Here is a 16505-nt window from a genome sequence, read left to right on the forward strand (position 1 = left end):
TAGATAGATAGATAGATAGATAGATAGATAGATAGATAGATAGATAGTAATCTCCCTATGCCAGTATCCCACTTTTCTTTTTTCTTTTTTTTTTTTTTTAAAGAGAAAGAGAAAGTGCCAGCAGGGAGGGGCAGAGGGAGAGGGGGAGAGAATCCCAAGCAGGCTCCACACTCCAGTGCAGACCCCGACGTTGGGCTCAATCTCAGGACCGTGAGATGACCTGAGCCAAAATCAAGAGTCGGACATTTAACCAACTAAGCCACCCAGGTACCCCAATATCCCACTTTCTTTATTACAACTTTGTTCTTTTTCAAGATTGGGCTATTCTGGGTCCCTTATCCATATGAGTTTTAGGATAGGATTGTCAATTTCTGTAAAAAAAGCCACCCTGATTTTTGGTAGAGATTGTGTTGGATCTGTAGCTCAATCTGGAAATACTGCACTGCCATCTTAATATTAAATCTTCCAATCTATAAACATGGAATTTCTTACCATTTATTTAGGTCTTCTCTAGCTTTGTCCTTCTGCTTTATTTATTCCTATTTTATTCTTTTTTTAAGATTTTATTTTAGAGACAGAGTGTGCAAGCGGGGGAGGGGCAGAGAGAGAGGGAGAGAAATCCTCAAACAGACTCCCTGCTGAGCATCGAGCCACATGTGGGGCTGATCCCAGAACCCTGAGATCATGATCTGAGCTGAAGAAATCAAGAGCTCAACCAACTGAGCCACCCAGGCACCCCTCTATTTTATTCTTTTTAATGCTATTGTAAATGGAATTATATTATTTTTGGATTATTCATTGAAAGTATACGGAAATAGTTAATTTATTTCATTTTCATTCAATTAGCCAGCATATAGTACATCATTAGTTTTTGGTGTAGTGTTCGATGACTCATTAGTTGCATATAACACCCAGTGCTCATCACATCACATGCCCTCCCCTTTTTTTTTTTTTTCAAGATTTTATTTATTTGAGACAGACAGAATGAGAGAGACAGAGAGCACATGAGAGGGGGGAGGGTCAGAGGGAGAAGCAGACTCCCCGCCGAGCAGGGAGCCCGATGTGGGACTCGATCCCGGGACTCCAGGATCATGACCTGAGCCGAAGGCAGTCGCTTAACCAACTGAGCCACCCAGGCGCCCCTCACATGCCCTCCTTAATGCCCATCACCAGTTACCCGATCCCCTCCATCCAATATGCTGCAATTTTGCTGAAGTTATTAGTTCCATATAGTGTGTGTTCTCCTTGGAATTTTTATCTGTTAGATCACATAATCTACAAATACAGTTTTACTTCCTCCTTTCCAATTTGGATGTCTTATTTTCTTGCCTAATTGCACTACTGTAAGAACTTCCAGCACAATGCTGAACAAACTGAGGAAAAAAAGACATCCTTGTCTTGTTCCTGTACTTAGGGATAAAGTATTCAGTCTTTCACCATTAATTATGATGTCAACTGTGGGTTTTCACAGATGCTCATAATTAGGCTAAAGAAGTTTGTTTCCATTCCTAACTTGTTGAGTGTTTTTAACAAAGGATGACTGATTTTTGTCCTTTATTCTATTGGTATGGTATATTACATTACCTGATTTTCAAATACTAAACCAACACTGCATGCCTGGGATAAATTGCACTTAAGTCATGATGTACAGTCCTTTTTCTGTATTGATGGGATTCAGGCTGGTAGCATTTTGTTGAAGATTTTTATATCGATATTCATACAGATTTTTAGTTTTCTTATGAGGTCTTTTTTTTTTTCCTATCTGCATAACACTGGCCTTCTCAACAAATCTCCCACTATTTCCAAGAGTGCTCTCATGCTTGAATTTCTCCACGCTCTGTTCCAAATAAAGTCATTTCCTTTGGGGAGGGTTTTAGAGCTCAATGTTCTGATGGCCTGCTTCTTCCTTTGGGCAAAATTTCTGAGCCACTGCTCTGTAGCTGGGTTTGGGCACAGTGGCCCTTCTCTTGGAATGACACTCCTGCTTTGTGAATAGGGGACTGGGCAGGGACAGTTGACTCTGGTTTTGTCAGCTTGCCTCTCCTGGCATAAAACCTCTGCCCTATGAGCAAGATGCACTGAGAACTGAGGCCGCAGTATTCTTGGCTTCCTGAAGCCGGGGTAGAAATGAATGGGTGCAGAGCAGAGGAAGTGAGCCTCCAGCTCTCCTGGAATTTAGCCTCGGCTATACAAAGCTGGGAGACTGAGAACTACTGGCAGCCTGTCTTTCCCGGAGAGATGCTGTAGCCCTTGGCTGGGAGCTGGGGGTGGGAGAGAACAATATGGTAGCTCAAACGCCACAGAAATTTCCTGGCTTTACTGAAATTTAGTATATTTTCTTGAACAAATGTTTTATTTTTTCTATACCCTTAGACATTACTTTCTAAAAATTTTTACTGTTGGGGCACCTGGGTGGCTCAGTCGTTAAGCATCTGCCTTCGGCTCAGGTCAGGATCCCAGGGTCCTGGGATCGAGCCCCGCATCGGGCTCCTTGCTCAGCAGGGAGTCTGCTTCTCCTTCTCCCTGCCCCTCCCCCTGCTTGTGCTCTCTCTCTCTCTTTACGTGTCAAATAAATAAATAAAACCTTTAAAAAAATTTTTTTATTGTTGAGGGGAGCCTGCCTGGCTCAGTCAGTTGAGCTTATGGCTCTTGATTTTGGCTCAGGTCATGATCTCAGGGTCATGAGACTGAACGCCGCATTGGGCTCTGCAATTGGGCAATTGGCGTGGAGCCTCCCCCTTAGGATTCCTTCTCTCTCCCTCTGTCCCTCCCTATCCCTACTCATGCTCTCAAAAAACATAAAAAACTGTTGTAGTTGACATACAATGTCATATTAGTTTCAGGTGTATAACACAGTGATTTGGCAATTCTGTAGCTCATCACAGTAAGTGTATAGTCACCATGTGTCACCATAAAACATTACTATGTTATCTTTGCTGTAGTTCTCATCTCTGTGATTTTATTATATAACTGGAAGTTTCTCTCTCTTAATCCCCTCCACCTATTGTGTTCATTCCTCACAACCCTCCCCTCTGGCAACTACCAGTTTGTTCTCTGATTTAGGCCTGTTTCTGGTTGGGTTTTTTTTTTTTTTTCCTGGATTCCACATGTAATAAGTGAAATCATATAGTATTTGTCTTTCTCTAACTTATTTCACTTAGCATAATGCCCTCAACGTCCATCCATGATACTGCAAATGGCAAGATCTTATTTTTAATGGCTGAGTAATATTCCATTATATAATATTCCACACACCTCTATCTTCTTTATCAATTCATATCTGTTGATGGACACTTAGGATACTTCCATATCTTGGCTACTATTAATACAGCAAACACAGGGGTGCATATATCTTTTGAACTAGTGTTTTTGTTTTCTTTGGGCAGTTACCCAGTAGTGGAGTTACTGGATCATATGGTAGTTCTAGATTTAATTTTTTGAGAAACTCCATACCGTTTTCCACAGTGGCTGCACCAATTTACAGTCCCACCAACAGTGCACAAGGGTTCCCATTTCTCTACATCCTCACCAACACCTGTTCTTTCTACTCTTTTTGATATTAGCCATTCTGACTGGTGTGAGGTTCATTGTGGTTCTGATTCTAATTTCCCTGATGATTAGTGATTTTGAGCACCTTTTTGTGTGTCTCTTGGCCATCTGAATGTCTTCTTTAGCAAAATGTCTTTTCAGGTGATCTGCCAATTTTTTAATTGGATTGTTTGTTGTTTTTATGTCAGTTCTCTATATATTTTGGGTAATAACCCCTTACCAAATGTATCATTTGCAAACTTATTCTCCCATTCAGCAGACTGCCTTTTCATTTTGTTGATGGTTTCCTTTGCTGTGCAACCTCTTTTTATTTTGATGTAGTCCCAACAGTTCATTTTTGCTTTGGTTTCCCCAGCCTGAGGAGACATACCCATAAATGTTGCTTTTGCTGAAGTCCAAGAGATTACTGCCTAAGTTTTCTTTTGGAGTTTTAGATTTTAGGTATCACATTTAGGTCTTTAAATCGTTTTGAGTTTATTTTTGTCTAGGGTCTAAGAAAGTGGCCCGGTTTCATGCTCTTGCCTGTAGCTATCTAATTTTCCCAGCACTATTTGTTGAAAAGACTTTTTCTCCATTATGTATCTCTTGCCTCTTTTGTCATAAGAGTAACTGGCCATATAAGCGTGGATTTATTTCTGGGCTCTGTATTCTGTTTCATTGATCTATATAACTATTTTAGTGCCAGTACCATACTATTTTGATTGTGTAGTGTATCTTGAAATCTGGGATTGTGAACTTCCAGCTTTGTTCCTCTTTCTCAAAATTATTTTGTCTATTTGGGATCTTTTTTAGTTCCATACAATTTATGATAACTTGTTCTAATTCTGTGAAAAATGCTATTGGTATTTGGGTTGCATTGAATCTGTATATTGCTTTGGGTAGTGTGGACATTTTAATGATACTAGTTCTTCCAATCCACGAACATGTTATATCTTTCCATTTGTTTATCTTCAATTTCTTTCATCACTATCCCAGTTTTCAGAGTATAGGTCTTTTACCTACTTTGTTAAATGTATTCCTTGGTATTTTATCCTTTCTGGTACAATTCTATATAGAAATGTTTTCTTAATTTCTCTTCCTGCTACATTGTTTTTAGTGTATAGAAATGCTATCAATTTCTGGCTATTACTTACATAAATTTACTGAATTATAATAGTTTTTTGGTGAAGTCTTGCAGGTTTTCTATATATACTATGTCATCTTCAAATAGTAAAAGTTTTACTTGCTCCTTTCAAATTTGGAATCTTCTATTTCTTGTCTGACTGCTGTGGCTACAATTTCCAGTACTATGGTGAATAAAAGTCGTAAAGGTAGACATCCTTGTCTTGTTCCTGACCTTAGAGGAAAAGTTTTCAGTTTTCACCACTGAGTATAATGTTAGCTGTGGGTTTTTCATATATGGTTTTTATTATGTTGAGGTATGTTCCCTCTAAACCTACTTTGTTGAGATTTTTTTTATCATGACTGGATGTTCTACTTTGTCAAATGCTTTTTCAGCACCTAATGAGATGATCATCACATGGTTTTTATCCTTTTATTAATCACATTAATTCATTTGGGAATATAGAACCATTGTTGCATCCCTGGAATAAAATCTTACTTATGGTAAATGATCCTTTTAATATATTGTTGAATTTGGTTTGCTAATATTTTATTAAGGATTTCTGCATTTATGTTCATCAGGGACATTGGCCAGTAGTTTTCTTTTTGGTAGTGTCTTTATCTGGTTTTGGTATCAGGGTAATGCTGGCCTTGTGGAATGAATCTGGAAGTTTTCCTTCCTCCTGTATTTTTTGGAATAGCTTAAAAAGACCAGGTATTAACTCTTAAATGTTTGACAGAATTCACAGGTGAAGCCATCTGGTCCTGGATTTTTGCTTGTTGGGGAGTTTTTTGATTACTGATTCAATTGCATTACTAGTGATCAGTCTGCTCAGATTTTCTATTTCTCATTCAGTTTTGGAAGACTATGTTTCTAGGAATTTACCCATTTCTTCTAGGTACAATTTGCTGGATATAAGTTTTCACAGTATTATTATAATCCTCTATTTCTGTGGGGTTAGTTGTTATTTCTACTCTTTCATTTCTGATCTTATTTGAGATCTCTTTTTTTCTTAATGAGTCTGGCTAAAGGTTTATCAATTTTGTTTACCTTTTCAAGAAACCAGCTCTTGGTTTCATTGATCTTTTCTACCTTTATTATTTCCTTCCTTTTAACTTTGAGCTTTGTTCTTTTTCTAGTTCCTTTAGATGTTAGTAGTTTGAGGTTTTTGTGGTCTTTTGACATAGGCCTGTGGCGCTGTAAACTTCCCTCTTAAAACTGCTTTTGCTGCATCCCGAAGATTTTGGACTGTTGTGTTTCCATTTTCATTTACCTCCATGTATTTTTTTTTTTTTTAATTTCCTTCATCGACCCATTGCTTGTTTAAGAGCATGTTGGTTAGCCTCCACCTGTTTGTTTCTTCCAGTATTTTCCTTGTACTTGATTTCCAGTTTCACACTGTTGTGGTCAAGAAAGATGCATGATAGGATTTCAGTCTTCTTAAATTTATTACGATTTGTTTTGCAGCCCAACATTTATCCTGGACAATGTTCCATGTGCACTTGAAAAGAATGTGTGTTTTGAGGTGAAATATTCTGCATATATCTATTTAGTTTCTTTATATATTTAGGTGCTCCTATGTTGGGTACTTAGACATTCACAACTGTTATATCTTATTCTTGGATTGATCCTGTTATCGTTATATAAGGCCCTTGTCTCTTGCTACACTCTTTGTTTATAGTCTATTTTTTTGTCTGATAAAAGTATTGCTACCCTAGTTGCTTTTGTTTGCTTCCATTTGCATGGAGTATCTTTTTCCATCCCTTCACTTTCATTCTCTGTATATCTTTAGGTCTAAGGCAGCATAATCCATTCTGTCCCCCTCTTTTGACTAGAGCATTTAATCCATTTACACTTAAAGTTATTATTGATAGGTATATACTTATTGCCATTTTGTTACTTGTTTTCTGGTTGTTTTTGTGGTTCTCTTTTCCTTCTCTTGCTCTCTTCCTTGTAGTTTGAGGGCTTTCTTTAGTGTTATGTTTAGATTCCTTTCTCTTTATTATATTTTGTATCTATTATAGGTTTGTGATTTGTGGTTACCATGGAATTCATATATAACACTGTATGTATATAGCATTCTATATTAAGCTAATGGTCACTTAAGTTTGGACACATTTTTAAAGCACTAAATGTTTACTCCCCCTCCATAATGTCCTATTTTACTTTTTGTGTATTCCTTTACTGATTTTTGTAGATACAATCCTGTCATAATTTCCTTCTATTTATGGCCTTCTCTTTCCACTTAAAAAATTCCACTTAACATTTCTTTTAAGGCTTGTTTAATAGTTATGGATTCCTTTTAACTTTTCTTTTTGACAAACTCCTTCTCTCTCCTTCAATTCTGAATGATAACCTTGCCCGGCAGAGTATTCTTTGTTGTAGGTTTTTTCATTTAACCACTTGATCATGCTCCTCCCTTTTGGCATGCGAAGTTTCTGTTGAGAAATCAGCTGCCTTATGGGGTTTCCCTTGTATGTAACAGTTTTATTTTCTCTTGTTTTAAAATCCTCTAGCTTTAATTTTGCCATTTTAATTGTGTGTCTTGGTGTGGCCTGCTTGGGCTCATCTTCTTACGGGCTTTCTGTGCTTGCTGGACCTGGGTGTCTATGTCCTTCCTCAGATTAGGAAAAATCTTTCATTTGGGATATATTCCTCTGTCTCTTCATTTTGTCTAACTCTGTGTTTCTCTATATTAGGTAGGTCAGCTGTCTCTCCCGGTCCTGAAAGTAGTGGCCTTGTGTGGAAGAGGTCCTGTGGTGCCCTACAGCGCAATCCCCCCAGTCACCAGAACCAGGTACTCCAAGAGCTTTCCCTTTGTGGGCTGCGTGTGTCCTCTTGTTGTGGCTGAGCTGTGACTGCCTCGGGCATGCTGGTGGGTGGGGCTGGCCCTCAGCCCAGCTGGCTGCAATAACCCGCTGCAGGTGCACTGGGCAGGGTTTGAGAGGTCAGCTGCAGCCACCACGAGCCCGCTGGTGGGTGGGGCTGGCCCTCAGCCCAGCGGGCTGCCATTAGCCTGTACTACTGCTGCAGGCACACTGATGGGTAAGGCTTGCTTCCTGTGCAGCCAGTTAAGAGGCCTGAATGCAGGAACTGCAGACATGCTGGTGTGTGGGGTGGTTTACACCGCTGCCCCTTAGGGCAGGAGTCACTTCAGAAGGACACCTTTCCCAGCCAGGGCTGCCTTCGGGTGTGGCAGGGCAGGAGCTACTTTGGAGGGGGGGAATGTCAGGGAGGGGCAGGCACTGCTGGTAAGGTACACAGAGACTGTCAAGCCTGGCTCCCCCAAGTGTCTAGCTATCTAGGCTGGGGAAGGGCAAGACAAACAGTGCCTGCCAGCACTTCTGTTCCAGAGAACTATGCAGATCCCTGCTCCTTTGGTACATGTCTTAAAATTAGTCAATAAATCCCCTTTCACGTATACCCTAGGCACTTTTCGAGCTGCTGCTTTGCTGTGTTCCTGGCGAGTTACTGAGCATGCTGGTTCTTTAAAGGTGGGGACTCCGTTTCCTATCATCCTCGGGTTCTCCTGGACTTCAGCACTATTGATTTTCAAAGCCAGATGTTATAGGGGCTTGTCTTCTCAGTCCAAGTCCCCAGGGCCTGGGGTGGGGTCTGATTCCCTCCTTCCTCCATGTTTGGGACGCCCCTCCCATTTGTGGTTAGTTGTGCTGGGAGTGGTCCCCAACTGCTGACACGGCCTTTCCTCTACAACTAGCTTGGGAAGACGCGGTTTGCCAGTCTTTCGGTCATTTTCAGAGTTAGTACAATACATGTAGCTGTTGCCTTGGTTTGGCTGTGGGACAAAATGAACTCAAGACCCTCCTACTCTGCTATCTTCTCATCTCCCTTTTTTTTAATAATTTTTTTTTTTAAACAATTATGGTTGTTTTGCTGGGAAGTGGATCTCTGAAGCTCCTCTTCCAGAAATCACTGGAAGTCACTATCATTCCAGTTCTCACCCACTTAATTCTTATGTCTTTTGATGTCATTTACATGCCAGTTCTTCATTTAAAGCGGCCAAAATCGATTCATTCTTGAGAAACAAGGCCATTCTTGAGAGCTCTTTTATTCCCGTCACAAATTACAGAATATTTTGAAACACTTGTGCATTTCAAGAGGTAGGAAAATAACTGAAGAAATAGCAACTCTAATTCTATAATTTTTTTAAGTATGCTCCATACCCAGCGTGGAGCCCAACATGGGGCCTGAACTCATGACCCCGAGATCAAAATCTAAGCTGAGATCAAGAGTCGGATGCTCAACTGACTGAGCCATACAGGTGCCCGCAATTCTATTTATTTTCTAGCATAAATTTCAAGGTTACTCTGCTTCTGTTTACAAAAAAAAAAAAAAATCAGAACTGAAACAACCAAAAGAACAAAAACAGCTTGTAATGTATTTAACCATAATTTTGTGACTAGCATTTTCAAAGGAAAAAATATTTTTTTTTACTTAAAACTGGAAAAAAAAAATCCTAATACAAAATAGTAATAGATTTTTTTAAAAAGTACAAAACAGTAAAAGTGAACTGTTCCCGGGGCGCCTGGGTGGCTCAGATGATTGAGCATCTGCCTTCGGCTCAGGTCATGATCCCAGGGTCCTGGGATCGAGTCCCACATTGAGCTCCCTGCTCCTTGGGAGCCTGCTTCTCCCTCTGCCTCTCTGTCTCTCTCTGTCTCTCATGAATAAATAAATAAAATCTTTAAAAAAAAAAAAAAAAACTGTTCCCTTTCCCATCTGAGGAGCCACTGGTAATAGTGGTTTTAAACCTTTTTATATGCATATATTAAAAACACAGATATATATTTTTGGTGTTTTTTTTGTTTTGTTTTGTTTTTTTAAGATTTTATTTATTTATTTGACAGACAGAGACACAGTGAGAGAGGGAACATAAACAGGGGGAATGGGAGAGGGAGAAGCAGACTTCCTGCAGAGCAGGGAGCCCGATGCGGGGCTTGATCCCAGGACCCTGGGATCATGACCCGAGCCGAAGGCAGACGCTTAACGACTGAGCCACCCACGTGCCCCGGTGTTTTTTTGTTTTTAATTGAAAAGATCTATACTGTTCTAAAACCTGCCCCTTTTCCACTTGATACATGACATCCTTTTCAGCCATCCATATGCAAATGACTCAGGCCACATTTCATGATACAGATTTATCACAGCTCTCCTGTTAGGTATTTACATACTTCGTTTCATTATCACAACAAATAATCATACAGTAAGCATCACTGTGCAGACAACTTTCCATACTCCTATAGAACAGAGCTGTCTTACTCTGATCGCTGAGTTAAAGGGTATCCATATATTAAATAGGGATAATATAGGCCACATTCTTCTCTAGAATTGTATCATTTTCACTTCTAACAGTGTATCAGAGTGTTTTTCCTCCATATCCTCAAAAAGATTGGATGTAATAGTCTTTTGCCATCCTGATGTAACTAAGTTTGTACTTTCCCTTTTTAACAAAAGAAATGGATATTTCACTAAATAATGAGATTGAGCATTTTTTCATGTCTGTTATGAACTGAATCATGTTCCCCCCAAATTAGTATGTTGAACCTCTAACCCCCTCTGTGACTACATTTGAAGATAGGGTCTTTAAAGAGGTAACTAATGTTAAATGAGGCCATAAGGGAGGGGCCCTAGTCCAATATAACTCGTGTCCTTATGAGAAAAGGACACCAGAGAGATGCAGGTGTACACAGAGCAAAGGCCATCTGCAACCCAAGGAGAGAGGCCATGGGAGCCAAACCTGTTGACATCCTGATCTTTGATTTCCAGTCTCTAGACTGTGAGAAACAAATTTCTGTTGTTTAAGCCACAGTCTGTGGTATTCTGTTATGGTAGCCCTAGCAAACTAATATGTCATATAATGTTTCTTCCATCAGCTGTCTATTGATACCATATGCTCACATATCTACTGGGTGGTGCTGTCTTAATGACTCAAAGGACTTTGGAATACTGGATGATACCTCTTTAAATGCCCTGTAAAAACATGTTCTAAATATAAGACTGAAAATGAAGCTAGAATCTTTGAGATTAGTATCCATATAATTGAAATTATGACCCTATACCAACAACACATCCAAATTACTCTTCCAGTATATAGAAGTTACTTTCCCAATACCTAACCAAAATTGGCATTTGACAGAAAAAATCACAAAATACTCTTCAACTCCCTGAGACAGTCAAATGGGTCAGTATAAGAGCAAATCAATTTGATCTAAAATGGAAAGACTCTTGGAGATACTAAAAATGCATGAAAAATCTTAAAGCAGAATAATTTGTTTCTCTCACTTCATTTTTTACCCCAGTAGTCTATAGTATTCTACTGTATGGACTGTACCACAATTTGTTTATTCATTCACCTGTGAAAATATATGGGTTGTTTCCAGTTTGAGTCTTTTATGTCTTAATTGTTTTACTTACTAAAATTCCTCCATGAGACATACAAAGGTTCTCCTGGTTCCTGATGAAGGTTGATATTATCCCATAATAGCTGAATATACACAAGTTTGCTATCCTGGGACAGAGATGATAGGGGTAGCTAAAAGAGATCAACAAAGTATTAGCACCCTACACATAACAATAATTACCAGTGGATCTAGAAAGTTTGATTATATAAAACAAAGGAGTTCTTTCAAAACTCTGGACCTAAAATTCTAAGCAAAAATTTTAATTTTTATTTGTATCTGATGATAAATATTCCTATTTTCTGAAGTGCAAGTTTCTCATTCCTACTTCCACAGACTGGAAAGACAACTTGGTAGCTGGCACAGTGGCCACATGGAAGATTAGTCACTTTTACAACAAATTTCAAGGTCAGAGAAAGTACAATAGCTTCTGCTATGTTGTTGTGCAGACTGTTACTTAAATGAGTCAAAGAGACTATAATACTTTAAGCGAAGATTGTGTTTCACCCCTGGTGAATGTTGGGGTGTCTCTCAGTAATCAGTATCATAAAATGAAGGAACTCCAGGAAGCTCAGTGTCTCCCATGCAATCAGGCACCCCAGCACGAGGACAGCAGGGGCTATAAAGTCAGACAGGCAGACTGTGGTCTGGGCTCCCCATCACGCAGTAGGTATGGGACCTTGCGGAAATTACTTCTCTAACTTTTAAATTATATCATCTGAAAAATATGGGCAAGAGGAGGCCTGTAAAATAAAGTTTTTGAGAATTTCAGCTGGAGATTTGATAGTTCAGAATAAAAACTACCTTTTCTAGCCACCCTCGCAACTAGATATAACCATATAACTGAATTCAGGCCAAACAGATACATAAATAAATGTTACGTGCCACTCTAGGAACTATCCCTAGAGAAAGAAGACGTACTCTTCTCCATCCATTTTTATCCTTACTGCTGGCTGGCATGTGGATGTGATGGTTGGAAATAGAGCAGCCATCCTGAACCAGGTACAGAACTTGGAAATAGAGGTTATGCACAGCTGACCAAAAAGACAGAAGGATCTCACGTACCTAACATTTTACCATTCCAGGACCACTTAACCCAAACTTTTATGTGAGAGAGAAGTAACATACATCTTGTTAAAGCATTGTTGTTGTATACTCGGTTACTTGAAGTTAAGCCTCACTCCAACCAACCCCAGTGTAGTGTAAGTATGCAGGTCGGTACCCTACCTGTACACCTCCATTACAATGTTCGGATGTGAGGATGAGTCCTGGCAAGTTACTAGCAAGGTCCAAACGTCTGAAATACCAAACGAGGTTCCAGAAAATGATTGGATGTTGATTGATGAAAGAGGATGTGTGAATCACTTGATCACCTTCATTTTCTAGCAAAGATTCAAGTTCTTTACGAAGCACTAGAGGACTCAAGTAGGGCACAGAGACAGGGGGAGGATTGGGTCTTTTTCCTAAAGGATCCTTTAAAAAATAAAAATAAGGAAGAAACGAGTATTATCTATTCTGTATGTTTAAGAGTACTTCTCAGTGAGATTATGCTTTATCTATCCTTTCAAAATCAGTGATTTCAGAACCAGTGCTACATGCAGTATACCCTAATGAAAACCTAAAAAAAGAAAAAAATACTTAAATGCCCTTAAGTTAAAAAATGCCCTTAAGTTAAAGGATTACAAAAGAAAATTAATCCATATAACAGACTCTGTTTTAAACGTTGAGAGTTTCTCTATTTTTATAAGAAACACTACATTTCAGATGTTTTATAATGATTTCCCCCAAAAAGTAGACTTTATCTTCTTTCTAAAACTCTAAACAGATGGAGCAATCTTTGTGTTAGTACTTGATGACTCCTTTTACAATTATATCTACTTGTAAAAGCTTGTTTTTACATTTGATTACAACAAAAACTACAGTAGTTAAAGAGCAGTTGTACAAAAGAATCCAATTTAGGGGCGCCTGGGTGGCTCAGTCATTAAGCGGCTGCCTTCAGCTCTGGTCGTGGTCCCAGGATCCTGGGATCAAGCCCCGCATCAGGCTCCCTGCTCGGCGGGAAGCCTGCTTCTCCCTCCCACTCCCCCTGCTTGTGTTCCCTCTCTCACTGTGTCTCTGTCAAATAAATAAAATCGTTAAAAAAAAAAAAAATCCAATTTAGTCTTTATAAGTTGTGCATATTATATAATCAGACTAAAACGCTTATGACCAACTCATTGAGTACCCCTACTGCCCAGGCTGAGGTCTCCAAATACCATCTCCTCTACAAAGAACAGTGTTTCTTAGAGAAATGACTGATTCTAGGTCTAGAGAAAGAAATATATCACATGAGCATGAAACATATTATATAAGAAAGCAAGGAAGCTTTAAAAAAATTTATAAAAAGGCTACTAGAATTGTGTCAAAGGGACTAAGGCACCAATATGTAGAGGCTTCTAGCTGATCAAAGATGGGATAATGTAAGTATTAATAAGGATAACAACAGCAATGAATGTAAACACAAATGTTTAAATCAATGAGTTCATAATGATACCCTATTCCTCCAAATTAATTGATCACCTGGGAGAATGCTAGGAACCCAACCTGTTATTTTGAAAATTGGTAAATAAAAGGAAAAAATCAGTTACCCTACCTTTCCAAAATAAACTGTGTCTTTGGAAAAGCAAACAGAAAATATGGGGCAAGTTTCTCTTTATAGATGTACCCCATATAATAAAGACAATTAGACTATCACCCTTTATAGCTGGAAATGAATAACCTGATCTGGGCATTATTGAGGCATTAATAGCTACTAGCATCACAAAGAAAGTTCATGTCTTTTATTGAGGGACATCCCACCACTGCTATTGTCTTACAAAAATAAAACCACAAAACAAAAACCTGAATCTGATCAAGCTTCTAGATACAATTACCAATTTATATGATTGTAATCAACAAATAAGTTGCAAGGTTAAAGGAAGGGCATACAGATTTAAAAAGACTAAAAAACAAGGGCGCCTGGATGGCTCAGTCATTAAGCGACTGCCTTCGACTCAGGTCATGATCCCAGAGTCCTGGGATAGAGCCCCACACTGGGCTCCCTGCTTGGCGGGAAGCTTGCTTCTCCCTCTCCCACTCCCCCTGCTTGTGTTCCCTTCTTTAGCTCTGTCTCTGTCAAATAAATAAATCTTTAAAAAAAAAAAGACTAAACAGATCAACCAATTGCAATGCATAGATATTATCTGATCATTCTTCAAACTACAAAGCACACACAAACTTGACATTTTTTAAACCATTAGAAATTTGAACAAAGATTGAATAATTTGATATTTTTTTAGTCATATAATGGCATTGTATTTTTAAGAGTCCTTATCTCTTAGGAACTACGTAGTATACTGAAATATTTACAATTGGAATATACGATGTTTGAAGTTTGCTTCAGAAGAATCTAGGAAAGAAGTGAGTAATGGTATACATGAAAGAAGAATGGCCCTAAGGTGAAAATTACTGAAGCCAGATGGCAGGTCAAAGGAACTCATTATACTCTTCTGGTTAGTTTTGTACATACTTGAAATTTTAAAAAATTCTTAGTCTGCTTATGAAAAATTTTTATCACTTGTGGATTATGTGTTGCTCTAATAAATACTTACATGAATACACAGATAATTATAATCTTGTTACATACCACAACTTCCTGCAGACTGTTTGGGAGACTGACTGTTGAAATGCCATGAAACGGTCGCTGGGAAAAGTCAATATTTTGCAAGGGACCTCCAACACTGTGACTTCGAGTCAAAGATACATTTCGCTTTGATAAACTATTAGGCGCAGGTGAAATTTTCATAGTTTGGACTTCTCCACTGGCTCTCTTTATTTCATCACTTTAAAAAAAATGAAGAAATGTTGTATTTGTGCTGTAACACAATCTAAACCTGTCCAGCTAGAGTATTTTCTACAACAAATTTTGAGTCTACTGAATGTACTGGAGAAGAATCAGTACCACCTTATAAGATTTGACATTTCCTTCAGGCATTTTGTTAAGGGAGTCAGAAGAACAGGATGGAGTGGATGACTCCGGTGAAGGGCGGGAAGAAGACAAAGGGTAAATAATAGTCTTTTTAAAAGACGAAGTGCCCATTCAGTTGCTTTATTCAAACATTATTTCATCTTTATTAAACAAAATCACCTAGAATTATGCAACTATTTGGTAAGTAGTTAACCTCTACCAGGCCATGATCCACCTAAGGATAGAAACCAGATCTTTTTTATTTTTAGTGCTTAGCATAATGCTCAGCATACAACAGGTTCTCAATATTTGATTCAATCAGTATTTAAGAGGAAGCAGTATATTTCACAGTAAAGAGAATATCTCTCTGGAAACTGGCAATGACTAACCTAAAAGGGAAAAATACTTCATACGCTTGAGAAGTTCATTTTGTAAAAGAACACTGTAAAACATTAAACATAATTTCAAAAATGGTTATCACATTCTTTCATTAGATACTTAAACAATATATCATAGAAAAAAGTTAAGATTGAATTTTTAAAATGCCAGAACTTATGCCTACATGCATCAGGTTATCTTTAAAGATGGAATTTTAATAAGGGTACCCAATTTATAATGCAGACTTCTCTGTACCCTATGGTACCTTGATTCAGTTGTGGAGGTGGTTTCTTCAGTTATGGTCTGGTTTTGCTTTGGGAAATCCATAAAATTGATCAAGTCAGGTTCTGCTGAACTAGATACAGGTTTGTGCTCTGAAGGTTCATTTGCCAATGGAATGCTGCCACTTTGTAAACTGTCACCAGAGGTACTTGGTTTCAGGAAAAAGCTAAATATGGAGCAATAAAAAAAAAAGTCTATAAAAACCTAGAACCCTCTAAATGTCATATTTAGAATCACTTTATGATAAAACAGTCATTGATGAATTATACAATCCATAGAACTACTGCCTTTTTCAAACACACACACACACACCCTTCTATCATCCCTTCTCTCGTCGTAAACTTTTCAAATGAAAAAGGTCTCAAAGTCGTTATAGTTCAATATAAGATCCTTTAAAGAAAGCTATGAAGGAAGATGGAAAGCAAAATATTTTATTAATTTTCTGAGTTAAAGAGAGGGAGACAAACCATGAGAGACTATGGACTCCGGGAAACAAATTGACAGTTACAGAAGGGAGGGGGTGGGGGGATGGGGTAACCAGGTGATGGGTATTAAGGAGGGCACGTGATGTGATAAGCACTGGGTGTTACAGGCAACGAATGAATCGTTGAACACTACATCAAAAACTGATGATGTACTATATGCTGGCTAACTGAACATAATAAACAGTAGAGCAGCAATGGCATTTTAGCATGTATAAACTTATAATTGTGTATAGTATCCTCTCCCCCTGTATAGTATCCTCTTCCCCATAAATATCCATTTTGTCTCTAGTCATTTCCTCTTCCCC

The 16505-nt window shown here is 38.5% G+C and overlaps 1 protein-coding gene and 1 long non-coding RNA gene across 5 annotated transcripts in view; one reads left to right on the top strand and one right to left on the bottom strand.

Annotated features, from left to right (window-relative positions):
• DENND4C (DENN domain containing 4C) overlaps positions 1-16505 on the bottom strand; it is a 142545-nt gene that overhangs the window by 6883 nt on the left and 119157 nt on the right. For 3 of the 4 annotated variants that reach the window (XM_034987925.1, XM_034987926.1, XM_034987927.1), the window contains 4 exons: positions 15699-15881; positions 14735-14930; positions 12298-12543; positions 11087-11204 (listed from right to left, as the gene is read on the bottom strand). In XM_034987925.1, the coding sequence (XP_034843816.1) occupies positions 11087-11204; positions 12298-12543; positions 14735-14930; positions 15699-15881 (743 nt within the window). Of the gene's footprint in view, positions 1-11025; positions 11205-12297; positions 12544-14734; positions 14931-15698; positions 15882-16505 lie in introns of all 4 variants that reach the window. The other variant, XR_004676184.1, reaches the window with a different exon arrangement.
• Positions 5793-9103, top strand: LOC117999030. The gene is made up of 2 exons (XR_004676185.1): positions 5793-7448; positions 8081-9103. It is a non-coding gene; the product is annotated as an uncharacterized LOC117999030 (long non-coding RNA).

Source organism: Mirounga leonina, unplaced genomic scaffold (genome assembly GCF_011800145.1).
Source record: "Mirounga leonina isolate KUSES-001 unplaced genomic scaffold, KU_Mleo_1.0 Mir_447, whole genome shotgun sequence".
Lineage (NCBI taxonomy): Eukaryota > Metazoa > Chordata > Mammalia > Carnivora > Phocidae > Mirounga > Mirounga leonina.